General features: G+C 39.1%; 1 protein-coding gene across 2 annotated transcripts in view; it reads right to left on the bottom strand.

Annotated features, from left to right (window-relative positions):
• Positions 1–17,930, bottom strand: part of LOC135703152 (transmembrane channel-like protein 7) — a 71,908-nt gene that overhangs the window by 9,877 nt on the left and 44,101 nt on the right. For both annotated transcript variants that reach the window (XM_065224259.1, XM_065224258.1), the window contains exons 2-4: positions 8,225–8,529; positions 8,028–8,159; positions 17–117 (exon numbers count right to left, since the gene is read on the bottom strand). In XM_065224259.1, the coding sequence (XP_065080331.1) occupies positions 17–117; positions 8,028–8,159; positions 8,225–8,387 (396 nt within the window). In that variant the 5' untranslated portion in view covers positions 8,388–8,529. The remainder of the gene's footprint in view (positions 1–16; positions 118–8,027; positions 8,160–8,224; positions 8,530–17,930) is intronic.

The raw sequence follows: 17,930 nt of genomic DNA on the forward strand, positions 1-17,930 counted from the left end.
TGCAAAACGGACGTACCTGTAGTTGGGCTTTCATTTCGCGCTTCTGTGCCATCGGCACAGGCATCGATTTGATCTCCTGGATTTCCTCCCATGTGCGTTCCTCGTTGATAAGGTTCTCTGGAAAAAAAAATGGGCGGATTTTAACATTTCATGGCTGTGAATAAAGTAGATTAGACACGAAAATGGCTGACAATGCCTTTTAATTTGGTGGTTGAGTGGTAAGATTGACTGCTTTCTCATCCCAGTGTGTTTGGGTTCAATTTCTGAAATGTAAAAAAATCTCTGGTCACGTCTTCCTTCGGAAGGGTAGTGAAGCCGTTGGTACATGGGTTCGATAAGTTCACTTGCACTCGATTGTGATTAGCACTCGCGGTTCAAAGACTCCGCTTTTTCAGTTTCAGGCCAAATAGCCAAAAATCAACAAATTTTAGATTTTACAATTGCAGAATACCATGAAACTTCACATAATTATTCATGTTACCATGCTTCTGCGTTAATTTTCCTACTAATGTACTTAATGGTGACATCTATCAGAAATTACGCATACACTTAGTTCCGCGGATAATACGCCTAACCAAACGCTAATTCGCGACCAGATTCCTATGGTGGGAAATCGTAAAAACAGCGCTTTCACCTTCAAAATTCTGTAAGTTAATTTCATCGCAATAGCAATACTAAAACTTCATTGCGAAGGTAATTTTCGGAGCTAACCAGATTTACAATGAAGACTTAAGTGGACCCTACACAACAGTTTGTATTGACAATAATCGTATTGTCAATACATTTTATATTGACGTCAATACATCGGTATTGACAATATTTCTGTATTCACATCATCAATCTTATTGTCAATACTTGTAAGTATTGACAATATTTCTTACCGTGTGGGGTTCGCTTTAGAATACTTAATAAAGCCACCCTAAACAGAAAAATATCTGAAATCTACTGGTGATGTAAACCGCCCATAATCGCATATCAGTCCCATATGGATAGGGAACCAAGCAAAGATGGGACTAATATGCGATTATGGGTAGTAAACATCCATTCATGCAGACATTCGTGCATGTATGCACCGACGAAGTAAACTTCCTTTTCACGTAAAATAGCAAATTGCAGGAAATGTTGCTTACAAAGATGAGCAGTTGCATACAATATATGGAATATTTCATGATACAGTCAAGATTCCTATAGTACGGTTAATAGGGACCGCACTATAGGAACCGGCATTAACGAATACACTAGCATATGGGATTATAGCTAATTGGGGACAAACTCTTATTGTAGGGTAATTTGAAGAGATAACTTCCTGGTGTCTTCTGAACAGTTATTAAACAGAATATTTGCCACCTTTGAATTTGTGATGGCCACATCAGAGTTACATTTAATAAGTGAGTGTTTGAGTGTCTTTTAAAACAAATGAAAAACATAAAAAAATTTCACATATTTGTAAAACATGTTACACAAACTATACAAAAACTCCATAGCATATAAAAGGTTATACCGTAAGCTACAAAATAGAACTAATGTTTCCAATTGGTAAATAGTGCAGAAGGTAAATTTAATCATTATATTCTTCTTTCAAAGTTACCTACATTTTACGGTACCTTCTTTTAGTGTCCACGTTACCAATTTTGTCGATTTTTTAAACCAATTATACACACTAGAAACGAGATTCTAAATTATTGCACATATTTTTTGATTTTTGAATAACAAAATACAAGATCGGACTATACACATGGCCACAATCTTTACAATCACAAGGGATCGGATGTAAAGTTTATCAATCATCTACTTAGAAAGGTGAAGGGAACCCATACTACTTATAACCATCTAAATATTGAAGAGACCATTGGATTGTGCACTTTGTGGAGAATTTGATATTTTTTTTAGCAATTGAAATAGTAAACATATTTAACAGATTGTACTATGGTATACTTTACGTCCATTTACTGGTCACAACTCTGAATTAAGGGTTTCGAAAAAAAAACCGCAGAGCTCTAGGACATTTTCAAGCATTGACCACTTTTACGGATGTTCAGGATCTTCCAAAGGACCATCCCGTAGTCTCCAGAGTCCATATTCCAAACACAACTCCGATTTCATTCTGATACGATGTTTATGACTGGTTTCAAATACACCACGGAGTTCTAGGATCGGTTTCATGAATCGATCACTTTTCGGATGTTCCGGATCTTTTAGTAAACCATCCCGTGACCCCCAGCATCCATTTTCTGGTCACAACTCCTAATTCATATTGATAAGACGTCTATGAGTGGTTTCTAAAAAACCGTGGAGCTCCAGGATCAATTTCAATCATGGACCAGTCTATGAGTGGGTTCGAATTAAGCGCGGAGCTCTAGAATCTGTTTCGTGAATTGACCACTTTTACGGATGTTCCGGATCTTCCGGAAGACCATAGCATAGTCCCCAGAGTCCATATTCCATTCAAAACTCTGAATTCATTCTGATAAGACGCCTATAAGTGGTTTCGACAAAACCACGGAGTTCTAGGATCGGTTTCATGAATTGACAACTTTAACAGATGTTCCGGATCTTCCAGTGAACCATCCCGTGGTCCCCAGTATCCATATTCAGGTCACAATTCCGAATTCATTCTGATGAGATGTCTATAAGTTGTTTCGAAAAAACCGCGGAGTTCTGGGATCAATTTCATTAATTGATCACTTTTACGGATGTTCCGGATCTTCTGGTTAACCATCCCATGGTCCACAGAGGCCATATTCAGGTCACAACGCCGAATTCATTCTGATAAGATGTCTATAAGTTGTTTCGCAAAAACCGAGAAGTTCTAGGATTAGTTTCATGAATTGACCACTTTTACGGACGTTCCGGATCTTTTAGTGAACCATCCCGTAGTCCCTAGCGTCCATTTTCTGGTCACAAATCTTAATTCATTGTAATAAGACGTCTATGAGTGCTTTCAAAAAACCGCGGAGCTCTAGAATCTGTTTCATGAATTGACCACTTTTACGGATGTTCCGAATCTTTCGGAGGACCATCATGTAGTCCTCAGAGTCTGTATTCTGGTTACAACTCCAAATTCATTCTGATAAGACGTCTACGAGAGGTTTCGAAAAAATCACGGAGCTCTAGGATCAGTTGCATGAATTGACCACTTTTACGGTGAGCCATCCCGTATTCCTCGGAGTGTATATTCCAGTAACAATTCCAAACTCATTCTGATAAGACGTCTACGAGCGGTTTTGAAAAAACCGTGGAGTTCTAGGATCAATTTAATAAATTGACCACTTTTACGGATGTTCCACTTTTACGGATGACCATCCCGTAGTCCGCGGAGTGTATATTCCAGTAACAACTCCAAATTCATTCTGATAAGACGTCTACGAGCGGTTTTGAAAAAAAACCGTGGAGTTCTAGGATCAATTTAATGAATTGACGACTTTTTCGGATGTTCCGGATCCTCCGGAAGGCCATCCCGTAGTCCTCGGAGTGTATATTCCAGTAACAACTCCAAATTCATTCTGATAAGACGTCTACGAGAGGTTTCGAAAAAACCACGGAGCTCTAGGATCAGTTTCATGAATTGACCACTTTTACGGATGCTCCGGATCTTTCGGAGCACCATTCCGTAGTCCGTAGAGTCTATATTCTGGTCACAATTTCAAATTCATTCTGATAAGACGTCTAGGAGGGATTTCGAAAAACCTGCTGAGCTCTAGGACCAGATTCATGAATTGACCACTTTTACGGATGTTCCGGATCTTCCGGTGGACCATCCCGTGGTCTCCAGTGTCCATATTCCAGTCACAACTCCGAATTCATTCTGATAAGATGTCTAGGAGTGGTTTCGAAAAAACCGCGGAGCTCTAGGATCAGATTCATGAATTGACCACTTTTACGGATGTTCCGGATCTTCCGGTGGACCATCCCGTGGTCCTCTGGGTTCATATTCAGGTCACAACTCCGAATTCATTCTGATAAAACGTCTATGAGCGGTTTCGAAAAAACCGCGGAGCTCTAGGATTAGTTTCATGAATTGACCACTTTTACGGATGTTCCGGGTCTTCCACAGGACCAGACTTGTGACTTTCCGGATGCTAAATGTTCCCAAAAGGTGGTAAATATTCTGTTTAATAACTGTTCAGAAGACACCAGGAAGTTATCTCTTCAAATTACCCTACAATCAGTGTTTGGTCCCAATTAGGTCAAATCCCATATGCTACGTGTATTCATTAATGCCGGATCGACCGCACTATAGGAATCCAGGGGTAACCGTATTATAGGAATCCGGCAAGAACGAATCCGTACTATAGGAATCTTGACTGTATGTCTCATAAATTTACACGATCTATAAGGTAAACTTGCATGATGTATGACCATAGAGGTAACTCTAAGACCACTGGGTCCCGAAGAAAATCATTATTATTTTTGGCTCACTCAGTACCAGAACAACGGTCCCAAGCAGTCCCAAGCTATTTCACTCACCCCCGCATGTTCTGCATGAATCCACACACCCCTGATGTTATCTGTCAAACTTTCATAGCGAATCAAAACAAACATAGTGTAGTAATAGAATTTCAACTACAATAGGGTACGTTAATCGTTTGCTTGGGACCAATAGGCTACTAAAGTGGTGAGCCAATTTAAAATCGTTAGTTTCGTATTGATTGTTGGTATGACGCTCCTTTTATGTGCATCATAGTAACGGAAATTTACACTATTTTTTTAACTGTGAATGCTTGTTGTCGAAGCAATGCTTGTCTACGTTTCTTTGAATCATTATTCAATCATAAAACCACCGACAAACCGACATGAATGGCCATAGCTAAAACAATAAAATTTCCGACCAAAGCACACTACTGACATCTGGCTTCGTGTTCGCGGGAAATATTTAGCTAAGCCATGAACCCGCATGCAAAAGTTATGAATTGGTTCGTGTCTGATCTATACTGTACAAATTATTTTTATCTAGATTTAAAAATCCTATTATTTTGACAGATCGGATCACTGCACAGTTGGAGGCGAACCAGCCCAAGGCTGAAAGCCTCCTTAATAAAGCTAAATAATAATAATAATAATCACTGCACATTTAAATCGGCCGTTTACGATTTTCGGGCATAAGTCAGAATTAAGTGTCATGTCGGTTTGTCGGTGATAAAATCCCTATGGGGTTGTACGCAATGGTGACGTAGGACTACGTGCTCTTATATAATAAATGTTATTTGTTAACTGCAGCAGGAGCTTGTGTTTTGCGTAGGAATAGGAATTCGAGCGGGGTTCTCTCTGTTTATACTCTTTAGTATGACGCGCTTGGCATAGATGGCCCACAGCGACTCACGAAAAGCTACTGATTCCGACATGACACTTAATTCTGACTTATGCCCGAACATTGTAAACGGCCGATTTAAATGTACAGTGATCCAAACTGTCTAAACTATAGGATTTTTTGATCTAGATAAAAATAATTTGTCCAGAATAGATCCGACACGAACCAATTCATAACTTTTGCATTCGGGTTCATGGCTTAGCTAAATATTTCCCGCGAACACGGAGCCAGATGTCAGTAGTGTGCTTTGGTCAGAAATTTTATTGTTTTTGCTATGGTCATTTATGTCGGTTTGTCGGTGATTTAACTGTGGACACCGTTTACATAAGTTCAAACTTTGATTGCTTTACGGCACCCTTAAATCATGTCCGATTTAGCCCAAATTTTGCAAAGGAGCTTTTTTCGAGGCAATGAACATGTTGTATATTGTCAAGGCCTACTTTGAACAAATTGGTGGGTTGGTTGACCAACTCCCCAAAAGTAAGGCAGGTGGTGTTCATTTGAAACGCTTATAACTTTTCGGGGGTAGCTTGGATTCACATCCGCTCTTCAGTCAAGATGTTCCCAATACTCCAAAGGTTCTATATTTTGTACACGAAGAAAATGTGAAAGTGGCTCGCTCACCCATTCATTTAGTCGATTTTCCCTATACAAACTATAGTCGCTATGTTCATAGTCTGGCGGATAGAATTTCGGTCTATAAAAAAGCAGAACCAATTCAATATATTTTAGACCAACAATTGAAAAGGTACTCTCAACTTCTATAAACAAAACGTTGATTATTCTTTCCTTGCCAATCGAACACAAATTACCGGCATCATCGGATAGGGGAAACTTTCCCCAACCCAAAGATGGTGTTAGTTTGCGTAGACAAGCCTTGAGTCACGAGAAAAGGGTTTCCGAAGTTTTGTTCGCAATAGCTGATGTGCTCTTTTCTGTTGTTGGACGTGTTTTGTTCGATTGGTTCCGCTTTTTGACAGCTCAATTAGTTCCCGAGATTCTATTCGCCAGACTATGAATATAGCGACTATAATACAAACTTCATGCCGTTTGGGCGAGGGGTTCCCGTGAACTAAATGACTTCAAAGTTTGGCAGGATGTTTCTGACCCCCCCAAAACTACCATTCCAATGGGTAGCGTTTGAAATTCCAGACTTTGACTTTTTTCATATAACGCTGATACACTCTAATGTTCAGCTTGAAATCTGGTTTTGAAAGTTTGTGCACAGATAAAAAGTGAGGTTACGTGACGCCACTGATTCAACCATCTCTTAGAAATGGTAGTTCCTACTGCAACAACAGCTAACAACCACGTTTTTCCTGGAACAAAATGTCCCTACACGACCATCAGAAGATTTTTTTTTAGATCCTATACATTTGTGAAATCCTGATGATCCTCAATGTAATTTAACACCCTATTTATTAATTTGTGAGGCTTACTACTTATATAGATGAAATCAACTGTCTGATGCAATGTAATTGGCATTCATCAAACTGTAAAATAAGTGGTAATTTACAGCAGGTCAATTACGCAGTTGATGTACTACACTAGTCGGCTTCCCAGTATCATCTATCTTATTTTGTGACATTTCACATTCACAGTAATAAATTACACTCGCAATTCCCTGATACAACATTCTGGGACTAGCACAAAGAGTCGCGCATGATAAAAGCCGGTCGTCGCCGAAGTTGACCGTACCTGACCAATATGAACCTTTCAATTAAGTAATTTAGTCATTAACAACGCATACCATGCGATCGGTCGTCGGGATGCTACACCAGATCATTGTCTTCATGAGCACCGTAAAGCTATTACTGTCTACATCTTCTTTGCATAATGTAGCGAGACTGGCAATCGTTCCGACTGTTTTATTGCCCTTTGCCGTACACGGCTTTGAAGAAATTGTTGCTGATTGAACATTATAATCTCAATCAATGGAAACGAGGGTTATCTATTCAATAGAATAAACGACTTCGCTTTGTTTTGAAACTGGAACAGGATGAATAATGTTCTCAATTGCAAATTAGCGTGCGTCTCCACGAATTGATAGTGTTGTAGTGTGGTGGACATCTTGCGAAAAAAAGGAAACCGAGTTTTCTTTAACACCCAGCTAGCGTACCCACCGACAAACCGACATGAATGACCATAGCTAAAACAATAAAATTTCTGACCAAAGCACACTACTGACATCTGGCTCCGTGTTCGCGGGAAATATTCAGCTACGCCATAAACCCGCATGCAAAAGTTATGAGTTGGTTCGTGTCTGATCTATTCTGTACAAATTATTTTTATCTAGATCAAAAAAACCTATGATTTTGACAGATCGGATCACTGCACATTTAAATCGGCCGTTCACGATTTTCGGGCATAAGTCAGAATTAAGTGTCATGTCGGTTTGTCGGTGGCGTACCCACATGCTCATATCTAACTTATCAAACAGAGGTCGTTTGCCTGCCAGGCAACCGGAACCATCAAATTTAGCTGCCCATTGTGAAGCTTCAATTTATGGTCACTCCAACGAGTCCAAAAAAAAATGCGCATCAAAATAATAAAGAACATCGTGATGTAATTAGCACTGAATCGCTCTACCGACTGTTTCACATGCAACTGTGAATGGAGAGCGACGTTATAATATCAAGTTCCATTCCCTATCAGCAGCACTATTTCGTCACGTGCTATTGCTAGTTAGTGATACAGTCAGAGCTAGATCGATAGTTACCTGATAAGTCCGGGAGCGTGGCCACTTGAATCTCGTGGTACTGTGAACCCCGTCTGGCCACCGTGGAAAAGCTAGTCCTTCTACGAGTTCCTTTCGTATCCTGTTGGGACGGTCGCACTCGTCGGGTGGTAGCTACAAAAAAGGTCATAATTAATTAAATTGATCCGCAGTGTCAACCATCTAGCTTGGATCATTACCATTCCTGGTCTGCTTTGAGGGTAGCAGGGTCGCTATCTTGGATGGATCCCGCTGCATACCCTCCAGATCGGCTGGGTAGCTTTCCTGGTAGAACTCTCCGCCGGCTTCCTCCCAGCCTTGGGCTTTGCTGGCCCGCGATCGTCGATCCTTCCCACCGGACATTTTGTACGTGTGTGTGTGTGTGCGTTGGTTGTGGATCGATAATACTCTAACCTCGTCTCAGAACCCAGTCCAGGTTACGATGACTGCTGGTGGGTCGGTTTCCGCTTCTGCTAGGGTGATGCATTCGTCTCGAATGGTACACCTGTAATGAATTAGTTGAAAGAAGAGGCAGGAGTGGGGAAATTAATGGCAATTCAGAATGATATTTGTTACAAGCTTGTCGCGTTGATTTGGATTTGATATGAGTCGTTTGAAGCGTTCTCGAGTGGTTTGGGGGGAATGGGGTAGAATGGACTTTGGTAAAATATTCATTGTTGATACTTATTGACATTTTTAAATTTATTTGAATCAGCTTCAATCCTTTTAAAACAATTGTTTGAAGATTGTCCATTTTTCAATTAAACTAGCTGATATAAGCGGACTAGAACCATTTCAAAACAAATAAGCTTTGTCGGTTCCGGAAAACATAACTTTGATCTCCAACAGAAAGCATACCTGTGATGTCAATGAAACGTGTCAACTGTCAGGAAAACATCCGCCGATAAAAGTTTATTACCCATACCATACTACCTATTTGTTTGGTACACAATCACTTTCCTTTTGGCTTGTGTAAACACAACTAAATAGCATGCAGTAGGTGATAAGATACAGTCGGACGAATGCCTTTCGCCAGGGTTTTCCTCTGTTGCGGTATGTTATCTATAAAGTCAACGGAACAGTGATTCAAACTATAGCAAATTAATAATTCACCGCCAATGCAAGCAAATGGCCCTGAATTGCTTGATAAAGTTGAGTGACGGGACGAGAAACCCCACTTCCTTGTAAAATGATTCATAAATGTAGATAGATTGTCTTTGAAAACTACATGACCAGGTTGTCTCAAACTTTCAACATAATTATTTAGGCTCTGAACCATTTGGCGAATTTTTTTAAGGCTCTGACCCAGGGCTCTACATTTTCGAAGCTCTAAAATGAACTCGAGTTTTGTTTCTCTCATTACAAACGTGTTCAACGCTTCATTTCTATAACGCCTAGCTAGACTATCAGCAAGATATTATAATGAAAAAGAAGCACGCTTAGAAGGAAACGCTGGCTGTGGATCTTCTCGTCGTTGCTTTGCCCATCGCAATGTAAGTAACGTCGATTTTCTAGTTAAACGAAACCTCATTATGGCTTTCAATCCTCTTTCATGAACACTCTATCACCGCTCTTTCAATTTGTTTTAAATGCGTTATGTCCGGTTTTCGTTAATTTTTTTTAGATAAATATGTGGATGAAAGATAAATTAAACATATTACGTGTAATCTTCAAGTGTTTTCACGTGAGAAATGCTTTAAATATGTAATTTCATTTTCCGTCATATACGTCATGAAACCTCTGTTGATGTGTTTCATGAAAGAGAAAACTATCAAAGTCGAGTGCTCTTTCGCTCATCCGTTTCACCGAAGCTTGAAAGGAGGACCAATGGAGCGACGGGAGAAAGAGAGACAAGCGATTTATATTTGTTTGTGCACGCCGACTGAGGTTCTAGAATGCTGCGAAGCTGTTCGACTTTAACAGGAAAAAGAAAGCCAGCAGTCTCTTCGTCGCATCGATTTGGTCGATTGAAGCTGATATTGTGACGCCCTGCTCTGAACCATTTGGTGGATTTTTTTTAACTTTTGGTTAAAATTTTACAGATGGAAAGTTATTGATTAACCCTGCTATCCGAGCTTTGTTATTTCTGACAGACAAGAAGTTAAATTTTGACAACCGTGGGTTGAAAACCGGTCGATCGACAGCACGGGGATTTTAGAACATAGAAAATAATTTTCGAAATGTCGCTTTTAACCACGAGTTAAATTTAACTTGGCAAATGGTTCACAGCCTTAGAAGAAGAGTTGAGTTGAACAATCAAAACATTTTTTTAGGCTTTGAACCATGTGCCGAGTTACATTTCGAAAGTTATTTTCTATGTTCGAATTTCCCTGTGTTGTCGATCGACCGGTTTTCGAGAAGAACTTAGTCAAGGTTTTCAAAATTTAACTTCTTGTCTGTCAGAAGTAACCACGCTCGGATAGCAGGGTTAATCGATAACTTCCATCTGTAAAATCTTAACCAAAAGTTAAAATAATCTACCAAATGGTTCAGAGCCTTAGGCTGTGTTCCATTTGGAAAATTTTCACTTAGATTTGACACTTCGAAAATAAATTGAGATGTTCGAAAATCCCTCTGTTGTTGATCGGCCGATTTTCGAGAAAGCGTCTGTCAAAATTGATTCCTTGTCTGTCAGAAATAAGTCTGCTGGAATAGCAGGTTTATTTGAAAATTTTCCATCTGTCAAATTTAAGTAAAAATTCACCAAATGGAACATAGCCTTAGTGACGTTTATAATTTTGTTGGGAGCTGTCCACGCAGAAAAATAAAACGACCCAGAGTTTACGTTTTTTTTTTTTCTCAAATTTGAGTTTAGTTATCTCTCTCCGTTTCACTGTTTTCAAAGATTCGACTCAACCATAAACTCTAGATTAACAATTGAAATAGGCGGAACAACCAGACGTAAACAATGGCTTTAAACGCAAATTTCTCAAGAATCAAAACACACACACGCAAACTAACAATGCCATTCGATAAAGGAAGTTTGCTCCATCAGATGCTGGTGTTTAATTGCTAGAATGTGTCTTGATTCCCGAGAAATTTGCGTTTAAAGCCATTGTTTACGTTTGGTTGTTCGGCCTATTTCAAATGTTGATCTAGAACTGCCGTACAAGAAGCCAAAATTGAGCAGGCATCAAAATTATCTCTATCCATTATCCAATATATAATTGGATATTATCCCGATCCTTATCCGCAGAATTTTAAAACGGATGATATCCGAGTTAAAATTATCCGCATAGAAAAGTTTTAAGATTATCCGGATAGAAAAAAAAGTCGATAGCGATAATATCCATTATTTTCCTATCTGGATAATATCCGGAGTACTCCGAACAATTTATGTTTAGAATAGGGATGTTTGATATTAAATATGGGTATTTTTTGAATCGGGGTGATGTCAAAAAGTGGGATAATTTATATTCGACGCCATTTTGAAATCCAAGATGGCGGCCTTCGGTTTCATGAATATTGAAAAATACTGTCAAATACTCATCTATATGGATAATTTTGAAATCAGGGTGATGTCTAAAGTCCGAACATTAATTTTTTTCCTTGATTTGTTTTCCGTACTGAGCACCAACGCAACCGACGCCAGTAAGGCAGCTCCCTCACCTGGACCCTACCTAGCGACCCATCAACTCATGAACCGGGGACCAACAGTTTCACTTTCCTTCCGATGAAGGCGTGATCAGAGATGTTATGCCTCAGAACATCCCGGCGGCACCGACTGGGATTGAATCCAGACCTGCTGGGGTGATAGGTATTCACGCTTACCACTACACCAACGGCACCGCTTCCGAAAATTGATATCCAACGCCATTTTGAAATCCAAGATGACGGCTTCCAGTTTCATGAAAAGTGGAAAATACTGTAAAATACCCATCAATATGGGTATTTTTGGAATCGGAGTGATGTCTAGAGTCAGGAAATTGATATCCGACGCCATTTTGGAATCCAATATGGCGGCCATTGGTTTAAAAAAAGTGGCAAATACCCTACAATATGGGTATTTTCGAAACAGGGAAGAGGTGTAGATGCCGAAAATTGATGTCCGACGCTATTTTGGAATCCAATATGGTCGTCATTGCGTTCAGAAAAAGTCGCAAATACCCTACAATATGGGTATTGTCAAAACGACACGACGTGTAGATGCTGAAAATTGATTTCTGACGCCATTTTGAAATCCAAAATGGCAACCATGATTTTCTAAAAGAGCGTCAAATACCCTAAAATATGGAAATTTTTGGATAATATACGATGTGTAGTGACTGAAAATCGAGGTCCGACTCCTAATTGTAATCCAAGGCGGCCATTTGTTTATGAAATACCATACAATATGGGTATTATCGGAACGAAGACGACGCGTGAAGGCCGAAAATCAATGTTCGATGCCATTTTGGAATGCAAGATGGCGACCATTGGATTCAGAAAAAGTGGTAAATACCCTACAATCTGGGTATTTTCGGAACGGGGACGACATTTAGATGCCGAAAATTGTCCCTCGTCGACCACACCTGCGTATGAACTAGTTTCCAAACTGCTAACACTACGATCAACAATCAATTCGAAACTAATGATTTTAAATTGGCTCACTACTTGACTAGCCTATTGGTCCCAAGCAAATCGATTAACGTACCCCATTCTAGTATAAATTCCAGTACTATGTTTGTTTTGATTAGCTATGAAAGTTTGACAGATAAAATGAGTGGTTCGTGGATTTTCCTATGTTCCGAGGGGTGCCCCGATTTGCTTTGGACCGAAGATAGTACCAGAGCTGAACCAAAAAATTGAGCTCGTTTCTTCGGGACCTTCTGGTCTTAGAGTTACCTCTATGCTACGATCGTCGTCCTAGTCGAGCTTCTCTTCGGTCTTTTGTTCTTCGATCAATTCCGGCTGTTTCCGAGCATTTCACTTAGGACTTTAATCCGTCCAGTTCCGCTGCATCTAGCAAACAAAACACACACTCTTGTTCCCTTGATAGAGTACATTCCCCTTCCAAATGAGGAAATGCAGTGATGTAAGGATTTGATTTTCACATCCATATTTGCTCCACATACTCCAGTGTAAACATCGAAACCTAGCTCTGGAGGGAATTTTTGACGGACAACACTCTTAACTTTACCGTATTTACCCAGCACCAACGCTAGACCTTTGTCGGAAACTTCAGGTGGTAGATCTATACTCGTACATATTGAATACATTCCGCCGCAATCGACATGCGTACCTCGACTGCCTTTCCATTATCATAATGGAACTTGGAGGCGAACCAGCCCAAGGCTGAAAGCCTCCCTAATAAAGCTAAATAATAATAATTATCATAATGGAAAACTGATGATGATTGAATTTGATGAACAAGGATTTCTCCTCAGGTATTCTGTATATAGGTTCTATCTGGACAGGATTCGCGTGCAGTACTTAACAATTTCGCCTAAAGACGGTCTTCCAGGACCATCCCCACAAAGATATTTTACTTCTCCTACAAGTACAATCGTACTCTATGCCCAGGATAACCCGAAAAATCGCAAGACTGGATCGGGAATCGAACCCAGGAACCTCCAGCAGAGTCTTGCATTGTAGCTGCACCTTTACTAACTGAGCTAAGAGAGGCTTGGGGCGGAATAGTGTTGTTTATTCTCGTTACCGGCATCGAGGTCTAGCCGAGTTGAATTCTACACGCGGTGATAACAAATATCCCTCGCACGTAAGAACCAAACGAAAACGATCACAATAATTCTTCTTATCTAATCGCTCACCGTTCATTGTATTCGTATGCCGATGCTGGCTTTTATGTATTTTGCTTAGAATGGTGTTTTGTTTATATTTTGAAAAGCTGCTGTTGTTCTATTGGTTTGTTGTGTAAATTATAGACAATATTGTATTATGTTTTAGGTATTATTCAAACAACCTGCCTGCTCTGAGGCAGTAAAATCTACTTGAGGTGTGCAACGTGAAGTTTAATTAATCACATTGCAACGAAGGAAGAACTTGATTTCAGTGCATTTAGTTTCGTCCATTCGTCGTTTGCCACTATTGTCTTTGAAGTCAGCATCTTTTGCAATTGAGCTTAAAATTAACAACTGACCTTAGATACCGTAAATATTATAACAAAAAAAAGTAAATTTATCTAAAACTTCACAGGTACGGACCCTTGACCAAACCATAACTTGTCGCCATTTAATGCATCTCATAATTAAAGTACACCCACTGATGTCCAGTCCTAACCAACGTTTTCCAAGACTTAATAAGGAATACTCCAACTTGACTCACTAAAACAAAACAAATACCTCACCTGCCTTTTACGATTAAAACAACTTGTAACGACCATCAAAACGGAGTGAACTCTCAGTTTTATTCGTCATCACATAGGTATAGCATCATCGGATCTGAACTAAACCGGTCGCACATGCATGCAAAAAAAAATCAACCACACACATCAACATGTGACGACGACGACGACGGCAAAAATGTCATCATTATCATCTAATGATGTTGAGGGGAGAAGATCCAACCTACAACTACTTACTACTAGTTCTGGATGCTACACTATAAAGTGACTGCTGCATCGTATCGTAGGCATGTGTGTGTGTGTGTGTGTGTGAGTATGATTGAAAAATAGTGCAACGATAGATCAGCCAATTACTATCGGGTTTTTCAAATCTCCCGCGTGTCGTCGTCGTCGTCGTCGTGGATGCAGAGATAATGAAAGATGACTGAAGCACTCCAATAAATGATGATGATAGCAATAGTAATAATGATAGGAGTGAGAGCGAGATCGACGATTATGCGCACGCTATACAGCATCTGTGTACATGTACGACACTTGGTGACATCCGGACTGGTGTGTCTGATTTATGATACTCTGTCCGTAATGGGATTATAAGGAAGGGCTGCCGGTAACGTTCGATGATCTTTTCGGATGGACAATATTCCCGACTGCCCGGCGCTTAGTGTGTCATTGGAAAAGCTTCATCTCGACGGTTGATACAAATCAGTTAAGATTATCCAGACGTTCGAGCATCTTCCGAAGACCGAAAAAGTCCCAGTGCTGCAAAATATCGACCATACACGGCGATATTGACAAAACAGCATTCGAGCTAAATATCATCTTCAAGGGAAATCATGTTAATTGTCAGTGACGAACATGTGCAGTTTTTGTTGTCATCTAAATTTGTAACGATCTTAAATGAATTAAGCCAAATAAATTAATGAAACCGTCAAAGTGAACTAGCATCTACGTTCGTGAAAACGAGTCGCGGGAAAACTTTCAACGACAATGACAATGATTCTCAGCACTGAGGCTGTGGTCCATTTGGTGAATTTTCACTTAAATTTGAACATTTTCAAATAAACCTGCTATTGTACCAGACTTATTTCTAACAGACCGGGAATCAATTTTTACAGATGCCATCCGAAAATCGGATGATCAACAACAGAGGGATTTTCGAATATTATAATTTATTTTTGAAGTGTCAAATTTAAGTGAAAATTCACAAAATGGAACACAGCCCGAGTCCTAGGCTGTGTTCCATTTGGTGGATTTTCACTTAAATTCAACACTTCGAACATAAATTAAAATGTTCGAAAATTCCTCTGTTGTTGACCGACCGATTTTTGAGAATGTGTCTGTTAGAAATGAGTCTGGTACAATAGCTGGGTTATTTGAAAAATTTCCATCTGTCAAATTTAAGCGAAAATTCACCAAACGGAACACAGCCTAAGAGGTTCATTTTTTTTTTGCGAGAAAACAGAACCGTGATAATTTTACAGCGCACAGCCTAGGCCTACGAGCGCGCGTGTAAGTCATAGTGGTGTTGAGGGTAAAATGGGCACCCGAAGAAGATTGATGTTATTTATGGTGAAAATAAGTATATTCTGGGTATCTCGTTAGACATAATGACTCATTCAAACCTATAGTTAACCGCTTACTATGGTTATATTACATATACCAATGATTTACTTTATTTTCCAATCAATAATTACACTAGTTTACAGCATTTTTGAACTCGGTAAGGTGATGATCATTTCCAATGCAAAATCCTACGCTGAATTCAATGCCGTGGTCAGAAAAAAATAAAGTAGAGCCATTTTTGAGATAAACAAAAATTTTGATTTTTTGAATTTTGGACAAAAGTACGATTACTAAAATGTCAATATCTTTGGAACTAGTGCACCAATTTTAGATCTTTTTTTATGAAAATGAAGCTAAATAAATTTGCTATCGTTCACTTGAATATTATGTCTTGATTAAAAATTTAATTTTGAAGTCATTTAAAAATTTACAGCATTTATTTTATTTTTCCTGCGAATTTTCCATAAAAATCTTGTTTTAATCAACATTTTTAATAGGATAAAAAGATTCAAAAAATCATTCCATAATTTATTCTTAAAGTCCATTCAAAACCGGAGAAAATGAGCCTTTAATGGATGAAATCGGTTGGAAATTGTCGAAGTTATGAGCATTTTTGTAAAACACTTAAAAATGTTGCTGAAATACAACAGCTTTAGAGTTCCTTTTCTAGGTGTCGTTGTAAGCATCCAAATCGCATGTAAAGTTTTCATGGGAGATTCTTTTCTCTACATATCAATTTGATTAAGGCATATCAGGATTTAAAACCGAGTTGATACAAAAGAAATTTATTTAGGTTTTATTAAAAATGATTGAGAATCGAATGACTTTGTCTTCGATGTTTTGAACTTGTTTCTCGAATCAGAAACCAACAATAGTCACCCATCATTGCTTCATCCCATACCCTTGGTAACGACGTTCCATCATCTTCATTTGTTGGTGAAAACGTTCGCCGTGCTCATCACTCTCGTCACCAAGATTTTCCGGGAAAAAATCCATGTGAGAATGTAGGAAATGTATCTTCAAAGACATATTCACACCTGTGTTCAGTGAAATAAAAGGATTTGAAATTAATTATATGTAACAAACACAATATTTTTGATTTATACCTATTTTCTCATAATTTTTGAGCAATTCATCGACGGCTTCCTCATAATCTGGGCTTCTGAAATTTCCTAAAAAGGTTGTGACAACACGCTGGAACGATTTCCACGCTTCTTCCTCATCTGGTGTCAAAACTGTATTGAATGCGGAATCATTGAGCAGTTTTTTGATCTGTGCACCTTCCTTTATCTTTGCGTCAGATAAATTTGGAAATACTGATTTCAAGTACTGAAATGCCGGCCCTTCTTTGCAACGCTTTGACGAAATTTTTGAATAGCCCAAGTTTTATATGTAGTGGTGGAAGTATTATGCGTTCTTTTACCACAAGAGGATCATTTTTAACGTTGTCTTTACCAATTGTGAAATTATCCCGTTTTGGCCAATCTTTTCGGACGTAGTGTTCCTTACGAGCTCGACTGTCCCATTTACACAAAAAATACATATATTTTGTGTATCCCTGTTGCAATCCAGTCAACATTGCAACCACTTTAAGATCGGAAATTTTCCAATTGTGTTGATTGTAATTTATCAAATTGAGCAATAGAGCCATTGATTCATACGTTTCCTTCATATTAACGGCATGAGCTAATGGAAAAGAAGGTTTCTCATTCCCTTGATGCAGTAAAACGGCTTTCATGCTCAACTTGCTGCTATCGATGAATAAACGCCATTCAGCTGGATCATATGGCTCACCAAACTCTTCAAACAAGCCGTTTACGTCATGGCAAAAACATGCCTTGTCCTTTGTAGAATAATATTTGTCAAATTTCTTGTGACGATTCCTGTGACAAGAAATTTTGACCTCCTTGCTCAGCATGTTGTGTTCTTTCAAGCGTGATGCCAGCAATTTGGATTTCTCCTTCGATAAGTCGAGATCTCGCACCAAATCATTAAATTCGGATTGTGTAAACAGTTTTGGGTTTCTTTCCAATTCCACCTCAAAGTCTTCCTCACATTCC

This window comes from Ochlerotatus camptorhynchus, unplaced genomic scaffold (genome assembly GCF_037179485.1).
Source record: "Ochlerotatus camptorhynchus isolate MF236.1 unplaced genomic scaffold, CSIRO-AGI_Acam_v1.1 ptg000209l, whole genome shotgun sequence".
NCBI classification, from domain to species: domain Eukaryota; kingdom Metazoa; phylum Arthropoda; class Insecta; order Diptera; family Culicidae; genus Ochlerotatus; species Ochlerotatus camptorhynchus.